The 14,615-nt window shown below is 40.8% G+C and overlaps 1 protein-coding gene across 1 annotated transcript in view; it reads right to left on the reverse strand.

Moving 5' to 3' along the window:
• LOC111979548 (astrotactin-1-like) overlaps positions 1 to 11,978 on the reverse strand; it is a 229,425-nt gene extending 217,447 nt beyond the window's left edge. Inside the window, 1 exon segment of the mRNA XM_070448910.1 lies at positions 11,440 to 11,978. Within this exon segment, the coding sequence (XP_070305011.1) occupies positions 11,440 to 11,734 (295 nt within the window). The 5' untranslated portion in view covers positions 11,735 to 11,978.
• Positions 11,979 to 14,615: the final 2,637 nt, after the last annotated feature.

Consider the following 14,615-nt stretch of genomic DNA (forward strand, 5'->3'; position numbering starts at 1 on the left):
CCTGATTGCGTGTCTAGTCCTTCTGTTAGCATTATTAAAATGTCATTTCTGAAGTAATTAAGTAAAGCACTTATTTTCTTGAGGTTCTTCGCCACTTAATTTGTTCTTCATTAATGATATGTAATGGACTTGTAAATAAATGAATCATTGTTTCATAGCATGGGTGCAGTGTCCTGGAATAATGGTAAAGTTTGTCTCATACTGTGTAAAGTAATCGGATAAAGTAAAACAGAATGTTGGGGACAGCTTTGAAAGAAATCCACTAAAGCAAATGTTGTAATATTTTTGGACTATTGCTGTCTATATAATAACATGTGGTGAGTATTTAGATGTATATWTTTTTMGGAAATATTTATATTGTAAAGAAAACACTGTTCATGCTGCCTTAAAGTGCTAGAAARGTTCAGATTAATTTAACCATAAAAGTTTAACTGCCGTCTCGGAAGATGTATGAGCATCAGTGAATCTCCAGCATTGTAGTAGAGCAGGGGTTTGAAGCATAGAGCCAGCGAGGGGATCCAATCTGGCCCGCGGGTGGTTTGAGTAAAAAAATTGAGAGAAAAAATAACGTGTGGGGATACATTAACTTAATATACTTTAAAATGACTAAAACCAAATTGAAACAGTGTAGTAATGATAATGTACCTACATTCATACAGTTTCTTGACCGTGTCCAGCTCGCTAAAAATCAACAAAATGAAGGCTAGCATCAAAAATTCCAAAAACAATGGATAGAGGAAACATTTTAGCAAATTTTGAAAGRGAGGAAATACTGTATAACAAATCGTTGAAGACAGAACGCGGCACCCGGGGCAACATTTGTTTGACACCCTTATATTAGAGGATGGCGCTGGAATGGAATCATGAGGGGAATGCAAATGTTCTGAACATTCCCAAAAATAAAATTTCTCATCTTCAYCTATGGAGACAGGCCGTCTGCCTTCCCTCCTCTGGGGCTTGTTGATAACATCTGTCAACACATATGGCAGTCAGAAAAGTGTTTGTTTGTAAATCTAACAGAATAATGACAGCCAGATTCTGTAAGTGGAAAAATCATATGCTGATTAGAATGGAACTTAACATTTTCCACTGTTTTGTGTATGCATGGAAAATCTGATTACAATGGTTGCGTAAGTTGCGAAGAACGAAGACCGCATTGTAGAATAGTAATGATGTGTATAAATTAAGGATTTGTTTCCCTGCATCTGATGAGGTGCTCTTGAATCAATACACAAATCGATGAATTACGGAAAAACTGAGCAGAGGTGATGTCAAACAAGCTATACAAACATGGTTCTGAAAGACTAAGAGACACGCCGTGATTGTGATCGTGATTGCTTCAACCTCACGAGCTGTAGTGGGATTGTGGGAGCATATAATGACCGTGTGTTCAGAGATCTATGGGCATCTATTTAACCTTCTGTCCATTAAACCCATTGCCATGATGAAAAGGGAGCTCTAATGGAAGAGCCAGGTCTGAATGGAAGCACTAGAGGACATCCAGCAAACTGTAAAACTCATAAAACCACTGTCCATTTGTCAAAATGGTTTCATCTGTTAGAAATGGTTTTATTTATCTCATTTTCGGACCCTAGCATGTCCATTGAAACACTTTCCCTCTTCAAGATCCTTTTTTAAAAGCATTGTTCTGTCAGGAGAGAACTATGAATCACAAGAAAATGTATGCAGATAATAAATGCAAATTAGTCTGTCATATCAATGTTTGGTAAATCCTTCGCAAAATCTTGTCAAGGTTAAAATAATCATCAAGCAAAGCTTTGGAACAGTACAAAGTCAGAGTTAGTAACAATATGATATAGGGTTTAACTTTATTTATTCTTGTAACTATGGGAACAACCCAGCCCACGCATGTATACAGAACTGACCCACTGGACAGCCTTTCATCTAGCAAGCTCAAGCAAGTTCTTTGAGAGTCCAACCATGGCAACTGAGAAAGTTATTGTTTCTTATCAAACAAAACAATATAGTGTTACATAACATAATTCTGCAAATCCATTGTTCATTTCACATTGCTTCATTCATCAGAGCTTACAGTAAGTAGTACAGAGAGGTTCAAGATTTGTGATAATGCTTTCTCACATAATATTACCCGTCATAGAGTCAAGTGTCAGTTGTACTAGGTGAGTGTGAAGGTGACACAACAGTCTGCTGTAGAAGACACTGCAATAAATTCAAGAGGTCTTCATCATTCCAGCAGAATAGCAAGCAATGTGCTTTATAAAAGGTTATAGAGGTGGTCAAGTCAGGGTATAAATGCAGAGCCAGAGCCACTATTGCGAAACAAACAGTTGAATATGGATGTGCCAGGTATGCTGCAAAGCTCTTAAGCCTAAACTCAAGCCAACTAAATACATAATACATCATGACTCATACTGTATTATGTTTATGATCCTTGCCAGCTCCTAAGTAAGTATAGTGAACCATCCATACTGTATGTCCTTCATACCCATCAGTAATAACAAGGCCCATGAAGCATTTTCTCAACAGGACAGTTTCATCATGTTGCTTCACCTTTAATTTAAGTTTGGACATAACGACTTACTAACAAGCCTAATTGTTCTTTCCCTCGACTAGCATTGTAGCAGTAGACAACAACTTATCAAATCGGAAAAATGGTACATCGCTTGGTTGTGTCTTGCATTAGAAGAGGCAAAAAGTGCAATCCGACAGACCCTAGTCAGTATCAGCCACCCCCAGCCAAGGTTCAGACAAGACTCACTGACAATAAGTTACCACTTCTCTGACAAAGTAGTTCCTGCTATCACTCCCTCACTGTTCTCACCTGGAGCTTGATTGTCAGTCTTGCACACTGCAGCCTAATGACAGACAGACAACCCTAGGAAGCTAACCTGTGTACACTTCTATGTAAAACTCACTCACTTCACCTCTAGTTAGAGGAGGTTGATAAACGGGTAGATAAACATTGCTTTACTTTCTGGAAGGAGGTCTTATTAATCAAATTACTTTTGATTAGGATTTAAAATACCTAAACCAYGAGTACATTTTCAATTTGTAATCCAAATAGAATAAATCACATTGAAGGCAGGGTGGAAAAAAATGATTTACTACCATCAAATATTCTGGGAATGAGGTAAACAACAGAGAAATGTTTTCAGCTTAATTGTGTTGGCACCGCATTGCCATTCATTACTGTAAAAATCAACTATTAACTTCTCACCAACCATCCGATCCCACTACAACTCTTATTTTGTATGGAAGATAACTGGCAGTAACTGGATCCAGGATGTCTAAGCAGTACAATGCATACTATATGCATTCATTGTTTTTGAACACTGTGTACATTAGGTGGAGTACTTGGCAATGGGGATTGGGTGTAAGCCTTCCTAAAACTAATCTCACAGAGGGTCTCCTTGTCATACAGAGGGTATCATTGTCAAACAAAGTATCCTAACTGCTTGCCATCTCTCTCTCTTGCTCTCTCTTTCTCTTTCTACCGCACCTGCTGTCTTGACCTCTAAATGCTGAGCTATGAAATGCTAACTGACATTAACTCCTGAAGTGCTCACCTGTTCCACCTTATATGACCACTGTGAATATTATTTGACCCTGCTGGTCATCTATGAACATTTGAATATCCTGAGGAACGATCTGGCCTTAATGACCATGAACTCTTATAATCTCCACCCGGCACAGCCAGAAGAGGACTTAGCCACCCCTCAGAGCCTGGTCCCTCTCTAGGTTTCTTCCTAGCTTGCTGTTCGGAGTCTTTGGGGTTTTAGGATGGGTGTCTGTATGAGCACTTTGTGACAACAAAATCGATTGATATAGCTGTACGGTTTCTAAGATCCTCCTGAGAGCAATTACTGGCCAAGAAGATGGCATATTATATAATTGAAAAACTACCGCCTTGTAAATATTTAACTAACATGCCATGGCTGACATACATTACATTTACCATTCTATAGCGATAACCCTAGTGTGCTATGGTGAAAAGGTCACCTTAAACTTCATCCATACTATTTTTACGACTGTGACACGGTCAGACAAGTGTCCCAGCAGTGTCGAAAAAAGGATTTCCATGATTAGCACTGCAGTGCAAAAATGTGAATTCCATACAGAACATTTCTGTCAGCCCTCAAAGTAGCTTAAGTGGATGGAAATTGAAAAAGTCTCCGCCTGAAAAAGATAGACCTGTGTCCTATAGAGAGACTGCAAGATCAGCTTCCAGACAGAGTGAACAGAGCCCTYAAATTAGTCATCCTTTGGAGAGTGCAAGAAAATACAGTGTGTTCCCCACTACCGATATTAGAAGGGTCACTCCCATTGCGCCAAACTCAGGTGTCACTCAAAAGTTTTTGCCCCAAGTCACCAACTTGTGCGTGCTACTTTAAAAAGTACAAAATTCAGTATTGGCAAAAACTATGAACTACTAATACATTACTCTTTAGGTTGATGTTAAAATGGTTTGCCATTAGGCTGTTTAATATAAACGTAATTGAGTAACTCCACTGAATGTAACTTAAATTGCTCAGTGTCATGTTCAAATAAATGTCAAAACCTCTCTAATCATTCATAATCTGGGGAACATTACCCTACTTGGGGCATTAAGCCAATCAGGTCCATAATCTCATTTCACAGTAGACTGCATGTGAATTAGAATCCCACAATTTATGAGAATGGTGTCTAACATTGGAAACCTTTTATGCCCTGATTGACATTTTGGTACCAGAAATAACACAATTCTGTGCTTCGTTCCTGTTGATGTCTTGGAATGACTTTAATGTCTTCTTCAAGGGTTGTGAGCTCACTGGGATGGGGGGAGCAGTATCTTGCCCGCAATACCCTAGAAACTTCTGGATACTGGTTCTAATTGAAGAGATGAGCCAAATAACCCTTTCTACATTTAATCTTGTAACCGAGTCATCTTTACATCTTTTTTTATTTTTCTTCACCTTAAGAACTCTGAAGGCTACTGTTCGTGAAGTGCCATAAATTACAAGACTGCATAACTTTTTCCAAGGGACAAAAATATTCCTAACCACTGCTGCTCTGTTTGGTTGTCCAGAATTTTGTCCCAGTAGTACAGTACATGTGAGCCTGCATATAGATTTCATCTTCTTTCATTGCACCCAGTTGAGCCTTTCTAACCCAAGAGTCAAATAAAAGCAGTAATACAGTTTGGCAACTATATCGACACTACTGAGACACTGCAGTCTACAGACACAAAACATATTTGCTAATGACAGCACAATATTCATTCACATGCTGTGCTTGACTGGGATCATTTCCAACATATGAATACAACACCGCCAACGCATTTAGAATAYATATATGATTTTAATATTGGTTTAGAACTATAGCTAAAATTAAATGAGATTTTTAAAACTTGATTTGGATCATTTTCAGGTAGACATAAAGACATCAGAAACCATGCAAAATCTACAGCTAATCAATGGAGATCCACACACAGTAGTTGGAATTCGATTTTCAACAAAGGTGCTCCCACAGCTACTGCTGCTACCCCCTCCTAGTGGAGAGATAAACATCACCTCTCTTCAAGGGACTAGTCTAAGCACCAGCGCACGTTGTCATGGAAACCATTCACTGGCACACAATCTCTCTGTGCTCCCTCTATCGCTGTAGAAATGCCTGGACTCCAACTCAGCTTTGCTGCTTCTTTATATCAGAAAGAAGTATTTGGGTTAAAAATATATATATATATCAATCAGAGGTTGGTATGTGCAAGGAAACCTTTGTGGTCTTTTGTGTGGGTGGATCGGAGAAGGGGTGTACATATGTAGGATCTTAATTTGATCCCTCTTTTGGTGCTGAGAATTTTCTTGCACCGTAAATAAATACATTCACAGAAAACCCACACTATCACTTTTCATGTAGCCTACCTTTGGCCAGCTCAGAGCCTAACCACCGAGCAAGCAACATTATGGACTAAAAGTTAAAATCATATTGCTGCAGGATTATTTTGCTGTGATAATATATTGTAGGTCAAATTAAGATCCTGCATCTGTATGTATTGTACTATGCATGAGTGCCTGTACTTGTCAGTGTGTGTGATTGTGTGGTGGATTTTGTGCGCACCGGGCAATACTAAAAGGGAACCCATTATATCCAATTAAAAATAGCTTCAAACCCATGCATGTGTTCTGTTTACACTACATTAAGTATTAATAGAGTGTGGAGATGGAGGTGTAAACACCTGAAGCAGTGTGCATCCTGAAATGTACTGATTACCTTTAAATCTGTGTAAAACCTAAATAATGGTGAAACGGATATCACATTTTTATTGCTATTCATAATCATAAAACTAATAGGGAAAATAAACTAAAAGGATCTGCTGCTTTTGTTCAACATTTGGAATTAAAACAATACATTGGCTAGCCTGGGTAGGGATGGACATTCTACCTACTGTACAGAACTGCAAACGCACACAGTGGAGTGGGTTACTAGTAATTTATGGAGCAGGTAGGTAAGAATAAATTCTTTGTCAAATAATCCTCTTACCACAACTTTGGGATAGTGATTGAACTCTGGACTAAACATTTATTATTGATATCAGGGTGCACGCACAACTTTGCAAATGCTCTCAATTACGTGTGTATACGCAAATATGTATTAATAAAAAATCCCCATGCATATTCATAATGATGGGATCGTGCGAACCAATGTTAATTCCCCAAAGGTAGGTTATACTGGACCAAATGATTCCATTATTTCATATTATTAATCTGCATGTGGTGCCTTTCAGCACATGGGGATGATCAGCGGCTGCCAGAGTAAATACAGAGAAATCTCTCCCCCAAAGGGAGACTTCATTAGCTCATCTGAGGACAAAGTTACATTACAGCTCTATCTGCTATAACGTGAAGTTGATATACAGTGCCTGGTGAAAGTCTACACCCAGTGCAGTCTTCAGTTTGCTGCCTTAAAATGAAATCTAAAAAATGAAAGAAAAACCGAATGATGTCTTAATTGCATATGTCCCCACACCCTTGAGGTAATACTTGGTGAAAGCACATTTGGCAGCTATTACAGCTGTGAAAATGTTTCTATATGATTCTACCAACTTTTCACAACTCTTAGGGCAACATACAGCTGTATATCCATTGTTCTTGTTATCCTGATTGTCGTTAGGAGAAAGAGAGGAGGACCAAAATGCAGCGTGATGATTATCCATTTTAATGAACACGAATAATCTAACAAAAAACAACAAAACACGAGAACGAAACTAAACAGTCCTGAACGGTGAACATACACAAACACAGGAACAGGAACAATCACCCACAACCCACAATACAAAACAGGCTACCTAAATATGGTTCCCAATCAGACAACGACTAACACCTGCCTCTGATTGAGAACCATATCAGGCCAAACACATAGAAATAGACAAACTAGACATACAACATAGAATGCCCACTCAGATCACACCCTGACCAAACAAAACATAGAAACATACAAAGCAAACTATGGTCAGGGCGTGACACTTGTCAAAAAAAGCTCAATAAATTTGGTTGGGAATGATCGATGGACAGCAATATTCTAACCTTGTCTCTGATTTAAGGCAGGACTGAGACTGAACCATTCAGGAACACTCAACACCTTTGGAAAGCCATTCTGGTTTGTCTTTGGCATTAACATATGTGTAATTGTCCCGCTGAAAAATCTATGCTCCTTTCATATTAATTTTGATCCTGACAAACTCCCCAGTCCCTGCCGGTGACTGCATAACCATAACATGATGCTGCCACCACAATACTTGAAAATACAGAGCGTTTCACTCTGTGTTGTGTGGTATTGGATTTGACCAAAAACCTAAAATTATTTTTCAGAATTACTTAACGGCCATGTTGCCGCAAAACAGAGGATATGAATTGTTTTTTTTAACACAGGCTTCCTTCTTTTCACTTTATCATACAGGCCAGTAATGTCGAGTGAATGCAATGTTGTTGATCCTCTGTATTTTCAAGTGTTGTGGCAGCATCATGTTATGGGTATGCTAGTCACCGGCAGGAAATGGGAAGTTTGTCATTATGGGTTATGGAAAAAAAATCCTGGATATTGTACAGTGGTGTCATACTCCATTTTGCCTCAAGCAATATTGCCTCAAGCAATCAGACTCATTACTACATGATGATGACAATCACACATACTTGTTAAGCCTACTAAATAGCATGGAAATACTGTATGTGATTGCAAACACAGCAACGATATAGCGCGCATGCCTTGTTGTGAGTAGGATATGTTAGTGCTAACAAAGCTGGTACATGGCCCCACCCACAAATGTGCTGCAATGTGACTTACAGAGCAGACTCCATTAATGTGTGGATCACAGGAGGTTGGTGGCACCTTAATTGGGGAGGACGGGCTCGTGGTAATGGATGGAGCGGAATGATATCAAATACATCAACGTCATGGTTTCCATGTGTTTGATACCYTTCAATCTCCTCCGCTACAGCCATTATTATGAGCCGTCGTCCCCTCAGCAGCCTCCACTGATGTGGATTTGTTGTCTCACTCTTTTGGCCATGCATTCTGAACAGATACAATTTTGTATTTTGTTCCCCAAAGGCTTCACTTTATAGTATCACACTATACAGTGCATTCGGAAAGTATTCAGATTCCTTCACTTTTTTCACATTTTGTTGTTAAAGCCTTATTCTAAAAACACACAATAACCCATAATGACAAAGCAAAAACAGGTTTTTAGATATGTTTACAGATTTATAAATGGAAATATGACATTTACATAAGTATTCAGACCCTTTACTCAGTCCTTTTTGAAGCACCTTTGGCATCGATTACAGCCTCAAGTCTTCTTGGGTATGATGTTACAAGCTGTATTTGGGGAGTTTCTCCCATTCTTCTCTGCAGATCCTGTCAAGCTCTGTCAGGTTGGATGGGCGTCGCTGCACAGTTATTTTCAGGTCTCTCCAGAGATGTTCGATCGGGTTCAAGTCCGGGCTTTGACTGGGCCACTCAAGGACATTCAGAGACTTGTCCCAAAGCCACTCCTGCCTTTTCTTGGCTGTGTGCTTAGTGTCACTGTCCTGTTGGAAGGTGAAACTTCGCCCCAGTCTGAGGTCCTGAARGCTCTAGAGCAAGTTTTCATCAAGGATCTCTATGTACTTTGCTCCGTTCATCTTTCCCTCGGTCCTGACTAGTCTCCCAGTCCCTGCCGCTGAAAAACATCCCCACAGCATGATTCACCGTTGGAATGGTGCCATGTTTCCTACAGATGTGACGCTTGGTTTCATCAGACCAGAGAATCATGTTTCTCATGGTCTGAGAGTCCTTTAGGTGCCTTGTGGCAAACTCCAAGTGGAGTTTGCCACAAGTTGCATGGACTCACTCGGTGTGCAATACTAGTGTTTAACATGATTTTAGATTGATATCCTCATCTCTGTACCCCACACATACAATTATCTGTCAGGTCCCTCATTCAAGCAGTGAATTTCAAACACAGATTCAACCACAAAGACCACAGAGGTTTCCCAATGCCTCGCAAAGGACACCTGTTTGTAGATGGGTAAAAAAAAATGAAAACCATACATTGAATATCCCTTTGATTATGGTATATTTATTAATTACGCTTTGGATGGTTATACTTGGACACCCAGTCACTACAAAGATACAGGCATCCTTTCTAACTCAGTTGTCAGAGAGGAAGGACACTGTTCAGAGATTTTACCATAAGACCAATGGTGACTTTAAAACAGTTAGAGTGTAATGGCTGTGATAGGAGGAAATTGAGGATGGATCGACAACATTGTAGTTACTCCACAATACTAACCTAATTGACAGAGTGAAAATAAGTTTGTTTGCAACAAGACACTAAAGTAAGAATACTGTTATATTTGGGGCAAATCCAATACAAGCTTGACTTAGGCTAAATCGAAGAGGAAAATCTGTTTCAGTCTGCTTTCCACCAGACACTGGGAGATCAATTCACCTTTCAGTAGGACAATAACCTAAAACACAATACCAAATATACACTTAGAGTTGCTTACCTAGAAGACAGTGAATGTTCCTGAGTGGTCAGTTTTGACTTAAATCTACTTGAAAATCTATGGCAAGACCTGAAAATGCTTGTCTAGCAATGATCAACAACCATTTTGACAGAGCTTGAAGAATTTTTAAAAGAATAATGGGCAAATGTTGCACAATCCAGGTGTGCAACACTCTTAGATACTTATCCAGAAAGACTCACAGCTGTAATCGCTGCCAAAGGTGTTTCTACAAAGTATTGACTCAGGGGTGTGAATACTTATGTAAATGAGATATTTCTGTATTTCAATTTCAATACATTAGCAAAAAAATCTAAAAACATGTGTTAACTTTTTCATTAATTAAGGGGTATTGTGTGTAGATGGGTAAGGGAAAACATCTATTTAATCCATTTTCAATTCAGGCTGTAACACAACAAAATGTGAAATAAGTGAAGGGGTATGAATACTTTCTGAAGGCACAGGTGCCATTTGGGATGCATACCTAGTCGCATATCACACTCCCTCACTGTACAGTCCTGCCATATGAAAGGACAGTCCACATTCAAAGAGTCCCATAGAACTATAGCAGCTGTGCGCTTCTCTAATCAGCACCATGGACAGCAGCCAGAGTTCTGAAGTGAACGCCACTCACTCTGCTTATGTTCTTTCCCTCAATGCATTCTTGAGTTTGCTCTAAAAAAAACGTTGCCTAAATTTGTGAACATGTAAAAAGGAACATTACTTAAACGTATATTTTGTTGTATATATGGAGTGGGTATCAATAAAGGCTATTCTACAGAGCTGAGTCTACCATCTGAAAAAAGTAAAACTATGGAGAATATGTACAGTAGGCCAGTCTATACATTGTAAAGAACACAGGTTGTAGTGATATAGTGCTACACCTGTTAACTCCACCAGCATGTAAACACATATAATATGTATATTAATCTCAGTGATAGGATTGCAAATATGGAATATTTTCACATACATTCCTTAAATTTACTTTAGTGGATATACTGTAGTAGGCTATACTATTATTATCAATAGGCTCGCGTCCTGCACTTTCAGCCATCAATGCTAATGATTGGTAGCACATAACCTTGAAACCAGCTAAGTTTTTGTAAAATGCCAATGTAATTTCAGTATTACTAGTCATTATGCTCGATTATGTTTGCTACCAATATGCTATGCATATGTCTACAGTTCTGAATAGCAATTGAAGTAGGTTCATTATCGTCATGTAGCCAACTCAATGTACACCGTGGAAATGATTATAGCATATAGCAATCTTAGCCAGGCCTAGTGTGTATTATATTGCACAAACTCATCTCACGTGTAATAATAGACATGGCAGATATAATCTTCTAATAACAATAATAGACCGTTTATGAAACATGGGCATGGCAAGTGGGGGTGCTGAACATCAAGACTGCAGCCTATCATCCGAACTCACCTAGGACGAAAAAGGGGAGTTCAGTGTTTTCTAGATCGTCCACGACGACTATTTCTCCCGGGAAATCATTTCTGACGGAGAACAGAAGCTTGGGCTCGGAGGCCGACGGACTATGCATGATGCTCAGGTCGTTTTCTCTCAAAAACGGCAACGCAGACACGGTGACGCTTTTCATTTTGCATTCCATATCTTGAGACTGATCCTCGTCGGCATTCACACCTTGAATATTAGCAGCTTTGAAGGCAAGAATCCATGCGAGCGAGACAAGCAATCTCAGACCCATCATGCCCCGCATCACCGCTACTTCGTATCCCCGTCTCCTTTCTGTTCGAGGGCTTCACTTCAATACGGAGAGGAAGAGGAGCGAGGGGGAATGCGCTGGCAAAGCACACATTTCCGGGTTGTTTTGTTCGGGAAATAAATTGCGCTTATTTCGCATAAATCCCCATTGCCTATGCTCTGTCACATGGTTAAAGATGATTTTTGATCATTTCAATGCAGCGTATGAGTTGTATGATAGCGGGAAAGGCAAAAATGCGCAGTACCACTGACCCCTTGATTGGAAATACCCAAATCAAGCCATTGAAAATGCTGCTCATCTGGGAGCCCACTAGTGCAATATGGGATAGTCGACTGTATTTGCGCGCCAATACGTTTATAGGTGTTTATTATAGGCTACAGTAATAACCCGTAATCAGTCGCTATCTGCCCACATATTGTGATGACTTGCGATGGACCAAACAAACTGTCAGTATTAATAAAAATTAAAAAACATCAGCCCTGGGTTTTATTACAGCATCTGCCCTGTCAAAATAGAGGTAACTCCAGTACACTAGGTCACCCAACTTGAAAAATTAAAAGTAAACAATCAATGAATGTCAGGAGGACTGAATAATAGACAAAACATAACTAGAGCTATCACAGACACCATGCATTTATTAATGGGATGGTTGCATGAGACTTGCAAGAGAGTGGAGTCATCACTATTCAAAGAAAATAAAGTTTGCATGGGGTTTTGCACATAGGAGTAGAAAGAACAAGAGCAACTGAGTGCATCTGGTGATGAGGCGAGTGGCAGGTGCAGAGAGGGAGAGAGGGCACAAAGTCTGGGTCTAAGAATGATCTCCCTGTCTAATCTTGAGCTTCTTCCAGCAGTCGAGCAAGGTTTTAGCAAACGGTATAGTGGTTCTGTGATTAAAGGCCACACAATTCATTTCCAACTCTGACCTGCCCATAATTGAGCTCTGAGGGTGGGAGAGAGCACGACAGCAACATCACTATCACCATCTCCGGTTTTTGATATCCATTATTTTTGGGAGATCTTTCAGCAACACATGTCACATGGGCATGTTATTGCGGTATACACGAAATACAGTACATTCGGAAAGTATTCAGACCCCTTGACTTTTTCCACATTTTGTTACGTTACAGCCTTATTCTAAAAGGAATTAAATAGTTTCCCCCCCCTCATCAATCTACACATGTATTTGGGGAGTTTCTCACATTCTTCTCTGCAGATCCTCTCAAACTCTGTCAGGTTGGATGGGGAGCCTTACTGCACAGCTATTTTCAGGTCTCTCCAGAGATGTTTGATGGGGTTCAAGTCCGGGTTCTGGCTAGGCCACTCAAGGACATTCAGAAACTCGTCCCAGAAGCCACGTCTGCCTTGTCTTGGCTGTCTGCTTAGGGTTGTTGTCCAGTTGGAAGGTGAACCTTCAACCCCAGTCTGAGGTCCTGAGCTCTCTGGAGCAGGTCAAGGATCTCTCTGTACTTTGCTCCGTTCATGTTTTCTTTGGTCCTGACTAGTCTCCCAGTCCCTGCGCTGAAAAACATCCTCACAGCATGATGCTGCTGCCACCATGCTTCACCGTAGAGATGTGCCAGGTTTCCTACAGACGTGATGCTTGGAATTCAGGCCAAAGAGTTTAATCTTGGTTTCATCAGACCAGAGAATTTTGTTTCTCATGGTCTTAGAGTCCTTTAGGTGCCTTTTGGCAAACTCCAAGCGGGCTGTCATGTGCCTTTTACTGAGGAGTGGCTTRCGTCTGGCCACTTCACCTCGTCAGGCTTCCAGGCCTTAGCTGGCTCGAGAGGTTTTCTTGCCTCGGTTGGCTCAGCAGGCTCCCACGCCTCAGCTGACTAATCAGGCTCCCGCACCACACCTTAGCCGACTCGTAAGGCTTGCACGCCTCGGCCGGCTTGGTAGGGCCCCATGCCTCGGACGGCTCGTCAGGCTCCCACACCTTGGCCGGCTCGTCAGGCTTTCATGCCTCTGCCGTCTCGTCAGGCTCCCACGCCTCATCTGGCTTGTCAGGCTCCCACGCCTCATCCGGCTCATCAGGCTCTCATGCCTCAGCCGGCTCGTCGGGCTTCCCCGGCCTCAGCCGGTTCGTCCGGATCCCATGACTCAGCCGGCCTGTCAGGCTCGCCTAAATGGGACGCCCCCCTCCCTGGCGCTCGAGGGCCCCTGGCGTTCGAGGGTGCCAGGCTGCCCATCATTACGCACACATGTCACAATTTTTACACGCACCTGCACTTCTTTGGACTCACCTGGACTCCATTACTTTGTTGATTGCCCCTCCTATATGTGTCTGTTCCTCAGTTTGATCCCTATGTATGCATTATTGTCATTATGTTTCCCCTGTTTAGACGCTGTCCTTGTTTGTTTCATGTCAGTTATTTATTAAATGTTCACTCCCTGTACTTGCTTCTCGTCTCCCAGCGTCTGTCCTTACATAAGAATGATGGAGCCGCTGTGTTCTTGGGGACCTTCAATGCTGCAGAATTTTTTTGGTACCCTTCCCCAGATCTGTGCTTCGACACAATCCTGTCTCTGAGCTCTACTTACAATTCCTTCGACCTCATGGCTTGGTTTTTGCTCTGACATGCACTGTCAACTGTGGGACCTTATATAGACAGGTGTGTGCCTTTTCCAATATGAATTGAATCTACCACAAGTACATTTCTTAAAACCATTTTTTTATTGTCATTATGGGATATTGTGTGTAGCTTTATGAGGAACATTTTTTATTTAATCCATTTTAGAATAAGGCTGTAACGTAACAAAATGTGGGAAAATAAGGGAAAGGAGTCTGAATACTTTCTGAATGCACTGTATGTCCCAAATGGCACCATATTCTCTATATAGTGCACTACTTTTGACCAGGGCCCTAAGT

The sequence above is a fragment of the Salvelinus sp. IW2-2015 genome, linkage group LG19 (assembly GCF_002910315.2).
Source record: "Salvelinus sp. IW2-2015 linkage group LG19, ASM291031v2, whole genome shotgun sequence".
In the NCBI taxonomy this organism is placed as follows: domain Eukaryota; kingdom Metazoa; phylum Chordata; class Actinopteri; order Salmoniformes; family Salmonidae; genus Salvelinus; species Salvelinus sp. IW2-2015.